The sequence below is a fragment of the Pararge aegeria genome, chromosome 9 (assembly GCF_905163445.1).
Source record: "Pararge aegeria chromosome 9, ilParAegt1.1, whole genome shotgun sequence".
Lineage (NCBI taxonomy): Eukaryota > Metazoa > Arthropoda > Insecta > Lepidoptera > Nymphalidae > Pararge > Pararge aegeria.
Window position 1 is genome coordinate 8,967,975 of NC_053188.1, and position 12,783 is coordinate 8,980,757.

At 35.0% G+C, this 12,783-nt stretch overlaps 2 protein-coding genes across 6 annotated transcripts in view; both read left to right on the forward strand.

The window, feature by feature from the left end:
• LOC120626139 overlaps window positions 1-7,415 on the forward strand; it is a 102,702-nt gene extending 95,287 nt beyond the window's left edge. For all 4 annotated transcript variants that reach the window (XM_039893437.1, XM_039893439.1, XM_039893441.1 and 1 more), the window contains 5 exons: window positions 1,794-1,988; window positions 3,010-3,264; window positions 3,594-3,763; window positions 4,200-4,408; window positions 6,170-7,415. In XM_039893437.1, the coding sequence (XP_039749371.1) occupies window positions 1,794-1,988; window positions 3,010-3,264; window positions 3,594-3,763; window positions 4,200-4,408; window positions 6,170-6,303 (963 nt within the window). In that variant the 3' untranslated portion in view covers window positions 6,304-7,415. The remainder of the gene's footprint in view (window positions 1-1,793; window positions 1,989-3,009; window positions 3,265-3,593; window positions 3,764-4,199; window positions 4,409-6,169) is intronic.
• Window positions 7,416-9,078: 1,663 nt separating this feature from the next.
• Window positions 9,079-12,603, forward strand: LOC120626211 (U-scoloptoxin(05)-Sm1a). Of its 2 annotated transcripts, XM_039893607.1 has the most exons (4): window positions 9,079-9,273; window positions 9,357-9,512; window positions 10,296-10,436; window positions 11,970-12,603. In XM_039893607.1, exons 1-4 carry the CDS (start codon window positions 9,210-9,212, stop codon window positions 12,170-12,172), a joined length of 564 nt encoding a protein of 187 aa, XP_039749541.1. In that variant the 5' UTR covers window positions 9,079-9,209; the 3' UTR covers window positions 12,173-12,603. The 2 variants fall into 2 exon arrangements, with proteins under 2 accessions (XP_039749541.1, XP_039749540.1); XM_039893606.1 differs by lacking the exon at window positions 10,296-10,436 and having other exon boundaries at window positions 9,086-9,273; window positions 11,970-12,595.
• Window positions 12,604-12,783: the final 180 nt, after the last annotated feature.

The window sequence follows — 12,783 nt, forward strand, 5'->3', positions numbered from 1 at the left end:
ATTAAATAATCTAATCTAAATTACTGAATTTGATTAATTAACCCGTTTTGATGTTTATAGCAGCGTAATACATAAAGAACTACCTACCTACCTTGGTATCGGAACAAAATCCACAAATTGCGCGTATGTTCACTATTTTTACTAAACAAGCTGCCTATGCCTATGTTTTACGAAAAAGAAGGTGAATTAAAATAGATGCAGGTAGTTAATATTCTTGTTTAATAATATCTCAATCCGCCATGACAGGTGAAACGTCTAATGACGTCACGTCTGTATAAACTTACCATGGAAGCAGTCGGCACATCTCTCAGCTCCCGCAAGATAGAGAAATGATTGTAACATATTGATCTCGGAACAGAGCAACTGCTGAGCTTCATGCCGGCTTTTCTCGAACTCGTGGTAGAGTTACAACAAACAGACATACTTGACGTTTCAAAAATGCATAAAAAGTACTTAAAATAAAAGAATTAAGGTCATTAAACATAACAGGAGCGTGCTGTTTTCGTTAGGTACACAATAACATGTCCGCGACTGTTGTTACTGCAGTACAACGGCATGCCATGTGGCAGGAGATAATGAGTGTAAACAAAAAACAGTTCAGTCTCATGAGCTCACTGTTTCGACACAATGTACGAGTAGGTACACAGCGCGTCACGTAAAAAGAGCTCTAGAGGTCTCACTGCGTTGCAGTTTATACAAATATTATATGAATGACACAAAATTGTTGAAGCGTTTAAAGATGGAAATAAAATTTTTGCAATTAAAATATCACTTGCCTCAACGGTGAAGGAAAACGTCGTCAGGAAACCTGCGTGCCTGACTGCCTCCATAAAGTTCTCAAATTGTGTGGAGTCCACCAATCTACACTGGGCCAGCGTAGTGGCCTAAACCCTTATCTTTAGGCCGTGACCCTTCCCCTGGGTAGGAATGACCCGTGCCCTGTAGTGGGCCGGTGAAGGGTTGATATGATGATGATGAAGAATAACAAAGTTTTGGCAATCTTAGCAGGACTATTACATAACATAACTAACACCTTTTTAAACTAATATTTTCGTGGTTAATCAGCATGTCTTAAATATAGTTCAACGGGTACATACCCCGATGATATTTTTGGATTTCTATTATCTCTCTATATCTATACTCCCCCCACCGACAGTCACTATATTTCAAGACTAGTTTGGAAGCACAACAACTTCAATCGTGAGGACGGTTTCAAATTAGCAAATGTGTGGAATCCAGTGGTAGAATTATGCAAACCATTGTGAATTAAAAGTGTCGTTGTCAGTGTAGTATGTCGAACAGTTTGTGAAAAACCGACAAAAAGAACACGAAAGCGGGTAGTCGGATTCTGCCTGAGACATCCAACTTGACATCTCGTACCTACGCAGTCCCGTCGCAACTGGGTCGAATTATTGACAGATCGTTGAACTATATTTAAGAAATAACTATTTAAACCTAGGTTATTATATAACGATTGATTTAAATGGGAGGTACCGGATTGAGCAGGGACAACTGTATTTCCTCTGATCCGGGAGGCTTTCGCCGTGGCTAGTTACCACCCTACCGACATCGTATTGTCTGATGCAAGACGTTGAACAATGACGTTCTAGTTTTCGATACTTACACGATAACGAACTCACGATTTCGAGCACGCAAAAGATGGAACTTGCAGATATTATTGCTATGTTGGAATAATATAAGAATACCCAGAATCAATACAAAATCATATTATATTTGACGCGAATAAAGAATGATAAGGTAGAAAAAAATAAAGATTTGCTTGTCCTTTCCAGGTTCGATCAGAGTCCATGGCATCCGTGTACTCGGGCGCCGGAGAAGGTCTGCGCGGTAGTGTGACAGTGAAGGGCGAAGTCCAATTCTCGCTTTTATACAACTACAGACTAGGAGCCCTAGAAGTGGGCGTCAAGCGGTGTCGAGATCTGGCGCCGATAGACGTCAAAAGAAACCGTTCTGATCCTTATGTCAAGGTGAGCGTAACTTATCTATTGGTAACTTTCGTGTATATTTTGCCGATTAAAAGACGTGTTGTTGATTCTTATCTACCTAATAGTGGAGAGGTTCTAAGGCTTGGACTTTCTACGCTGCAATGCGGTTTGGCAGGCTTAAACAATCATCAGTACCACAGGTCAGTATATAATAACCGGAGCCGACTCGCAACGTCTTAAAGGGTTCTTTGAAGCGAGCATGACCTCTATTATTAACACTAGTCTGGTCTGTATCGCTATACAAATTACGCCCTTAATTTGGTTGTAAATTTTTTCCCCATTTGAAGCGTATACAACTTGTAAATGAAAACCGAAATAATACCTCACAGGCTTAATAGGTACATTAGTCATTATGTACTGTCTCTGAGACTTATATGTGAAACCGAAAACCATAAATTTTTTTGAGTAAACCACTGCGATAGTTTTTACTGAATGAAACCATACAAGCCCTTTTTTTTTGAGTGGTGGAAAAGCTTTATTGCTACCTCTAACCCTTGGGCAGGTACATATACAGCCCTATTATTACATGCAAAATTAAAATTATGGGAGTCCTGTCACTTTCTTAGGTACGCGTTGCGTAGCGTAGGTACTATGCGGGTGTCGGTCTTTTATCTTCAATAGGGTTGTCATAAGTGAGCACGTAGAATGTTTTGAATTCGTTTGTCTTGAAAAATAAATATGATTCTTTTCATTTCATATTCTTACAGGGTGATTCCTTATGAAATACACTAATATATCCCTCAACATTATTTAGTAATTCAGTTACACGTTGTATATTACTTACCTACCGGTGTTTTTGGAACTAATATTATAGTGATTTGGTTCCTTATAACAGCGTCACACAACGCCAAAATGGCGTCAAGCAATTGAAGACAAAAACAAATTGATAACAGCCTTTCCATAGGTTAATATAGAGGTCTCATTGCACTAATGGGGGTGAACAATGCCAATTTCCTGAGATATATTTTGGATAAACTTTATAATGTTAAAACGATGTTTTTAGGTGTACTTGTTACCAGACAAGTCCAAGGCCGGCAAACGGAAGACAAAGGTGAAGAAGAACACCTTGAATCCCGTATTCGAGGAGACGCTAAGCTTCGTGCAGCCGCTGGCCTCACTGTCCTCGCGGACACTGTGGCTTAGCGCGTGGCATGCCGACATGTTCGGCCGCAACGACTTCTTGGGCGAGGTGACGCTGCCGCTGGCCGACGTCGTGTTCGACGACCCCGCGCCCATGTGGTACAAGCTTCACGAGCGGGTAACTACAGCCATTTACTGCTTGATGTACCAGAACGTGTGACTGTGTTAAGGCGTGGTGCGCGAAAATATTCCGCTTTAGTAACTCCTTAGGCGAGGTGAGGTTTCCGCTGGCCGACATATTTTTAGCTGAGTTAGATGAAAATCGGTCTATGACGGCCGCCGCTACAGAATGGCAAATTAAATTTTATTTTACAACTCCATTAATATATGGGTATCAAATGAAAGGACTTGACTAGTAGTACAATGTACACTATATAGTCATAACACAAATTATTAAAAGTTTTATAATTTACCTAATTCGCGGAAACTTTATATCATTGTTTACAGACGGAACAATTTGATGAGCAACACGGCTCGCGTGGCGACGTTATAATCGGGCTCAAGTTCGAGCTGAAAGACGCGGCGCGAGGCAAGGGTACTCTACACGTTCTGGTGAAGGAGGCCAAGAATCTCGTCGCCACCAAACCGAATGGTCTGTGTGATGTATTCTGTAAAAGGTTAGTTTGGTTTTCTTTTATTCCACTACAAGTTCAGCCTACGACTGCAATTTTAGCTGCTTATAACCTGAAAAGCGATTCTGTATCTCAGTTGCCACCATATTTAACTGTGGAAATTTGCTACCGAATCCATATTTTGGATTCTGAAATTTAACTTTCCAACTGAATTAATTACAAATCGCTTAGCAAACACGATAGACATTATGGCAGTTACAAAGAATCGCAAAAATATAAAATGGGTACTAGAAGTATATATGGGTATATAAGAATAAAATACACCGTCGCTATTGTATGCGTTACTTTAAGCTTGTTTTTCTTATTTTCTGTGCTGGTATTTATTGTACAAGAAAAGTGTACCTATTCATTCATTCATTCGTTAATTGATCAACGGTGGCGTACAAGAAAAATTAATTAATTGATTAATAATTTTCCACAGCTATCTACTACCAGAGCGTGGTCGGCTCGCGAAGCAGAAGACTACGGTGGTGCGAAGGTCACTCAACCCTCGCTGGGAGCACACGTTCATATACCGCGGCCTTACCATGCAGGAGTTGGCGACTCGCGCGTTAGAGCTTAGCATATGGGATCGGGATCGACTTGCCTCTAACGACTTTATGGGCGCTGTTCGACTGTCACTGGCCACTGGTACGTACTTAAAGATTTATAATAGCTATTAGTTTTCTTATGCTTGTTTATAGTCGCTATGTAGAATTTGTATGTAAATATATTTAATCTGACAAAATTAAGCTCTAAATATATACCATTGTGATTTATAATAAAAAAAATCTTTGAATTATAACACTGACCAAAGACCACATTGCATTACGAACGCCTTATTTTGGAATACTAAGATTTATAAAAAGTATAGTGCTATAGTTATACAATGTTTACCTTTTGACAATCACCTTTGTGGATCTTCTAAGTATACGTGGCATTAGCGAAGTAAAACGTGCCGATTTGGCACACCTAAAAGCCAAAAAAGCAAAAAAAAGAAGAAGATATGCAACGGTTTTGTTTAATGAGGGGCGTAAAAATGAATGTGCGTGTTTTAAAACCTTTTTTTACATTAAAATCTATATATAAAAAAATGTTATGTTGGTTTGTGTACGCTTCAAAAACTCAAAAGTTCTGCACAGATCGAATTTTAGCATAATATATAATACGCATCAAGTATTGTTTTTATTTATTTTTCTCGAATCATTCAATCACAATGTGCAACAGCGAAGCGTGGCAGGGTAGAGCTAGTATTAAATAATTTTGAGGCTTGGCAAAAAATAATTAATCTCACATCCTAATACTCCATATTACTCTATGTCCATCTCAATCTCCCGAAGGCTAATTTTCAGAAGTTTCACTTTTGCCGTTTGCAAATTGATTGCACATGTTGTTATTATATTTTTATTGATTTGAACAAAAATGTCAACGTTGACATGATCAGCAGACAGCAAATTTGAAAATACTCTGTCATCAAATACGATACGAATAAAACATAAAAGCATAACTACTTCTTAAAAATAGCATAACTTCTGATCAAAAATAGGCTATTTTGGGTGGGAGTGGCTTACGAAGTGTGCCCGCTTGCGTTTAGTTCGCTATAATATTATAGGCACAATGTTGACTGATTTACAGCCGGCCAATCAAGGCTGGTCCCTTGCTGCACGACTAACGGTAGAACCAATCATGTATTTTTCAACTAATTCATAGTGCGCATATAGACTAATTGGCACCCATTTCGAATTACAATTGTTAGAAAGGGCGACTTCTATGGCCAAAACTCATAATTACCACATAACGCAGTAATATAACGACCACAGAATTAAGAACACACAGAATCAGTGTAAACGACTAATATTGAAACATAAAAAACTGCTTCACTTAATTCCATTTAGCAGTTGATAGTATTTTATTTCCTCTAATGTTCTAAACGTTTGCCATAAAATGGGGACAATTCGGGGTCGTGGGTAAATTGTTGTAGACACTTATGAACGTTTCATAAGTAGATAAATAAATATACTACGACAATGCACACATCGCAATCTAGCCCCAAAGTAAGCGTAGCTTGTTTTATGGGTACTAAGATACTTATAATATACAGATAGACACTCAGACACTGAAAAACATTCATGTTCATCACACAAACATTTTCCAGTTGTCCGAATCGAACCTACGGCCTTGGACTCAGAAAGCAGGGTCGCTGCCCACTGCGCCACTCGGCCGTCCAAGTGCCTGTGATAGGTCTACATGAATAAAATATATTTGTGTCTGAAAGTTGAAAAACAAAGCTTACCATACTCTGAATCTTTAGGTATTTGACTAAATGTATGGACTTATCTGAGAATCTAAGAGCTCTTGGTCTTGTCTTTAATAAACATTACAATTAAAAACATAATGCTTCTTTATTTACAGGTACTTATATGGGTGCAGCTGTCAACTGGATGGACAGCGTGGGCAAAGAGATCACACTGTGGCAGAATATGATGCAACAACCAAACTTATGGGTCGAAGGATCGCTTCCCTTGAGACCTCAACTTATTAACTAAAACAATGCGTATACTATACAATATACATTATACATAGCTGTTTGGAAAGAGGGTACAATGCCGAAGGCGTATTACGATATTCACACTAATGAAAATTTTCCATAACTTTTTCTTTTCTACAACCAACACAAATTTTTTAGTCCAGTTCAATAAAAAATAATAATTATATGAAATAGAAGTATTGCTTTTTCTATAAATATGTAATATTATTTATATAAAAGTTTTCCTGTTGGTACTTTTAATTCTTTCCAAATGACATTAATGAATATAATGTTGTATTGCGTGCTTCTCTTGTTGCCTCAAACATTTAACTTTATACCTAGTAGTTAGCTACACACATAATACATGTAAAAGATATACAGGAAAAGGGAAACGAGCCGGCAAATAAATTAATAGTGGACTTTCATACAAATTGTGATTTTATTTTATTGGTATATTTGACTTGTGGTTTTGTATACAAGACAGTAAATATTGTAGTAAAAATACTCCTAAATGCAAAGCATCAGGTAGAAAATAGTATGCTTACCTACTGCTTTATACATTATAGTATATACTATAATTATTGTGTCTTTCAAATATTGTATCAGTCTTATTATCTGTAACATCATGTGCCAATCATGTTATAGTGTACAATTAATATTTTGTGTTTTATTTTAGAATTATGTTAGTTTTATTAAATTGTGTCTAACTTAACTATTATAAATTGATGTTCTAAAACTTTTCTAGACATAATTCTTCTTTTTTACATTCCAACATGTGATGTAAATTATTTGTAAGACTTATGTAATGACAATAATATCCATTTATTAAACTGCCTATTAGGTAAGAACTAGATATAATATAAGTAAGGTACGCATTTAATTTAGAATTATTATAATGTACAAATTTAAGTAATCGTGAGTCCATGTTTCTGCTCATGCAAATTGTGATTAACTGTTGAATTTGTGTAATTTCTAAGCAATTTATAAAATTATATCTGCGCAATGAAAAATAATAATATAATATCTTGTTATATTACATCGAATTTTACGGAAACGTCCATAGATCGTAGTGTTCTTTATTATAAGTTATATTAGAGAACGAAATTAAGCTACATATATAAATATATTAGAATAGAAAAATATTCTATAATTTTTTTTTATATAAATAAAACACTAAGTGAAAGACGAAAACGATTTTGAATAAATAATTTTAAAGAGTTTTATGGTCTTGTTTTTGTTTTGACCAGATACCTACCTGCATTAAAATTATTAGGTACTTCTTCTCAGTCGGTTCGCTCTTGTCGGAGCGGTCGTGGTCGTCACTTAAGAGTTGTGGCACGCTTGACTATTCGTCTCCACTCCTCTCTGACAGCTGCCTTTCTAGCACACTCATAATATATAGTTATAATAATTTGGATAGCTAGTAGTATTCTGATAAGAGTCCTCAGATATAGCCCAGGGTTAGGAAATTGTAGGTGTCGACCTCCATGCCTTGAGTAACACCAGTGTGTTACTCAAGGCATGGAGGTCACACACACACGCCGATCCTGTATATTTTCAGTAACTTATGATAATAGTCGCTAAAGCCCACCAACCTGCATTGGAGCAACGCGATGGGTCTATGCTCTAAAGCCTGTATCCAGCAGGGGGGAATTTAAAAAGATTGAGAATGAGTAGCAACGCTGACACCGAGCCGGACCAGTCGGTGATAATAATAAGCTAATTGTAAAGCATGTCGAGGAAATTTTTTTTGTAAATTCTATCAAATTAACGTTTATAGTCCTAATTAGTTATAGTATTTAATTATTCTAAGCATAATAAAGGTTTTGCACCGCGCGAGGTTTGTAAGGTACCCGCGGGATGGGTACACGGTTCGTATTTCTTGTACTTACTCTTCACCTCGGCCTATCACTAAAAAATCAGATTGGTCGCGACATCTAGAGCTGCAGTTCGATAGCAATAGGTAAACATATAAGGACAGATTTTTTAAAACGCCAAATATTAAATAAGTTCTAGCTACCATCGATAAAAGAATTGATAATATGGCCTTGCAATGGTTCGCATTAGAAGTTTCATGAACTAATATTTTTGTTATGAGGTAAATTATGCGCCTTGCTAAGCTTGTCATAAAACTGCCAGAGAAAATAAATTATAAATTTCAAAATTGCCCATTCCCCCGGTATGCAGTTGCATTAAGGAATTGGTCTACTTTTCATTTTGTCTTTTAATAATAGAGCTATATATATATATATAGTATAACCGTATCACAAACTGAAAAGTTGTCAGATTCCCTTTTGGCTTCATGTAGCGATTAAATTCTCTTCGACTACTGGACTAGTTTTTATTTTTTGTACTTTTTGTACAACTGCACTTTTACTCTGTGGGAAAAAGAGTGGGAACTTTCGGGACGAACATGGAGAGGAAGAGCAGGGAGTGCTCGAGTTCATAGGGTCTTCAGATGCCGAGGGTGAATCTTCGTTGTTTGCAGTGGTTGCGGAGGGCGGAGGCATTAAAAGTAGCAAGGGTAATCACGATTGGATGTGTGAAATTGTGTGTGTGGATGTTTGGAAAAGAAAAATTATAGGATTTGGAGGTAATAAGGAGGGAAATTTTCCCAAATAAATAAAAATTACTCATTGAAGACATGGCTTTATACCTTACTATGAAATTGGATATGAATATTGACCTAAGACAATGCGTCACGCCTTACAATGTGATTCAATGTGAATACAATAAATACATGGCTTTACAGTGACATACCTTTGCCTTGTCCCTACGTGGAAGAATAAAGAAAATAAAAAGTTTTACTCTGAGGTACAATTGTTTACTAAAAACTACTTCACATTTTTAAATTAAAATTATTAATTTTAACTCGAATAACATAAACTTAAATTTGAGATATTTTAAATAAGAAGAAGCGTAACGATGAATAAATTAACCACTAAGTCTATATTGTTTATCCTTTTAGGAGTAAATACGTTAAAAACAGGTATGTAAACAATCGTTTTAGAGTCGACGCCCTTTTTCAATTGCATTATGTTGTTTTCTGTTGATTATTTTTATTTATTTTAGTGCTCTCTGTTAGCTGTTATCAGTGTTCGGGTACTGATTCAAACGAACCATTCGAATGCAATGAATTCTTAGATTCTAATTCACAAATATCACACACTGACTGTGAAGGAATTCATGATGCCCAGTTTTGTATTAAACATGTCGGCCGGTTTGAAGGTATAAATAAAAGTCTTAAAATTGCCTATAAATTGGCAAACTTAAGCGTATGGGAAACTAACAATTGTATAGTCATAATTCCTAATAATCTTTGTAACTAACAAAGCTCATTAAATACTACTAACATTAAATTAATAATTATAACCATTGTGGTGTTAGTGGAATTACAAGTAGGTAATTTTTAACTAATTAACTATTATTTAAAAAAATATAAGCAGTCTTAAATGTGTCATTTTGCAAATATAATTATGACTATTACTGCCTTAGTCAAAGCACTTATTATAAAATTGACTTGCCTGTCTTTGTTACAAGGCTTTAGCTGAGGATGGAGGGGGACATGTCCGTCATACTGGCATAAATGTATTATAATACCAAGTTTAGAGGATTTACCAGGAGTAGATAAGATTACTGTTATCCCAGGCTGTTTTATAACTCAAAATTAAATTAATTCATTTTTGGCTGCTCTATAGGCACTTTTGTAATGTCACTAAATTTATGGGACTTATGGGACGAGTGCTCCCCATTTCATTGTGGACCATTATGAAAGGGCAGCATTACTTGTACAGCTATCAATTTGGTAAAGACTTACTATCTACATAATGTGATGGTTAACTGAACAATAATTATTATCTAATATTATTTTTATTTCTAGAATATTTTATGATGTATTTCATCATACCATTTTATTATTAATTGCATGCATTGGTCTAATTCAGAATGTCTTTAATATATGTTGTAGTAAAAAAATAATTCCTTACAATATTAAATATTGCAACTGTTTAGGATTGGCTATAGACTGTTACCAATGTAATTCTTCAGCAACAATGGAATGTGGTGATGGACTTATGAATTTGGATGGTGGGATATTAATACCTACCCCTTGCAACCATGTGTACAATGCACAGTTTTGTATTAAACGGACAGGTTATTAAAATAAAATATAGCTTATATTTTGAGCTATGTAAATATTTGCACTGGTTTTTGTGTATTAAAGCACCATATTTAATAATATCCTACCATTTAACATTTGAAATGAAAATGTTGTTCAAGACCCATACTAAGCAAAACAACAGAAACAGTTAAGGTTTACTGTTCAAATTTGCTTTATAATTCTTTTTTTATTTTGTTTTTGGTATACCTTGAGCTTGAGGGTCAGATAAATATCTTAAACGATAATGATGCTAATTCTGTTGTACATAAATCAACAGGTTTGGTCCTTATCACAGAAATCATTAATAAAAGGAATACATAACATTAATACAGGGGTTGTAAACTTTTAAAGCCTGCTGCACAGTTAGTTTTAGAAATTTGTCACAGTGCACACCCCCTAACCTTACTAGTTGAAATAGATATGTATGTAATTGTTAGTTCTATTCCATCAATGTGATGACTGAGCTTGACAATCACCACACAATTTTTCGAAGCGTGGGTAAATTTCAAATCAAAATTAGAAAATTCTCTGAGGTGCAAATAATGTTTTTTTTTAAATACAGAAATTGCGCCTCTGTAATTGCTACGACGCACCATGGCGCCGCGGTGCCCTGGTTGGGAAGCCCTATATTAAGACTTGTTGGAATTTTGTGAAGTTTCTTTGATATGTGTAGAGTACATTTTACCAATTAGGACAATAATTTTGAACACAATTTATTTATCAAGCTAATTGTGTCATGTTTAATATAAATTAGTGTATTTACAGCCTGTAAAACATTAGTTTTTTCTCAGTTTTTTCATTTACGAAAATATTAGGAATGGTTATGGTATTTAGTTATTGCTTTGTAACATTTGAATATAATAATTCACTTTTAATTAATTGCACTGATTTTAAAGTTTCACAGCACTTCACATTCTACTAACAATAATTAAGGCTTCTACAACATTTAGTTAGGTAAGTAGAATTTTTATAAATTTTGTACTTAATCTTATCCTGAAAGAAACACATTTCATTGGTATAGGATTTTGCTTCAACCAATTTTTAGGGGCTTGCTTTATGTTTTTTTACATTGAAAGTTAAATTCTGTGTCTTTGAGTCATTTAAAACGGATGGATACTGCAATATAGTATTGTGCAATTAACTACAGCTACAGTAGATGGTTGTGTTTGGAAACAATTTAGTCTTGATAGATTTGTTTTAAAATTATACCAAGGGGGTAGATCTTAAACCATATCATACTTCAATTAAGTTTGTTACCACCATGGGATTTTAATTATTTTAATTTTATTGCTTGTTTAGTATTAGTTATATATAAACAGTTAGAAGCGGTCAGAGCCTAGTGGTTGTGGCTTTGGCTTCACTTTCTCCATAATGTTCTCAAAGTTCTCACAAATCTGCACTTGGCCAGCATCGCATACTAAGGCCCTAACCCTTCTTATTCTAGGAGAAGACCCATGCCCTGAAATAGGCTGGTAATGTATAGTTTAACTTTTAATCTAGTTATAAAAATATTATTGTATTTACAGGTGGTATAGGAACAAAACGCTTTTGTTCTTCATTGGACTTAGGGAACTATTGCAACTATGTTCAACAGCCAGGGGACAAACTGGAGTACAGAACATGCATTTATACCTGTGGCACAGATGGATGCAATGGCACTGTGGCGTTAAGAATATCTGCAGTGAATTTAATTTTAGCTTTATTTGTAGCCTATATTAATGGATGTTAACATAGCAAATATTTCTAAATTTTACAATGAAAGCACATTAATTAACGCTGCATATAACTCTTTATTTGTTGTATAAAATCTGCCATAACAGAGCAAAGATGTGATAGGTTGCATAGAATCTCGTACAAAAATCACTATTTACTGTTACAATTAGGTGTGCTTTGAACACTGAAGTGCATTTTTGTATTTAGTTTTAATTTAATATTAGTAATGATACCTCTTGCAATGACATTCCATTAACCATTAAATTCAAAGCTGCAATATTATACAATTGTTTCTTTAAATTTTTAATGGTTATTTTAGTTCTAATATTATTTTAGAGTTGTTGTATTGAAAAATTGCCAGAAAATACATTATTAGATCTTATGAAATGCCGTCGATTTATATAATACTTTTTAAAATGTTGTAAATGTAACTATTATTAAGGTATATTTTTTAATTATACATGGAATTAATGTAATACAATTTATATGAAATATATTTTATTATTAACCCTTGACCCCCCCTACAGCACTCAAGTGCTCTTTAGAATGAGCAGGGTTTATAAGATCCAGTATAAGAAATGTATACCCTCATCTGTTATTTAGAAGTGATACTACTAACATATAGCG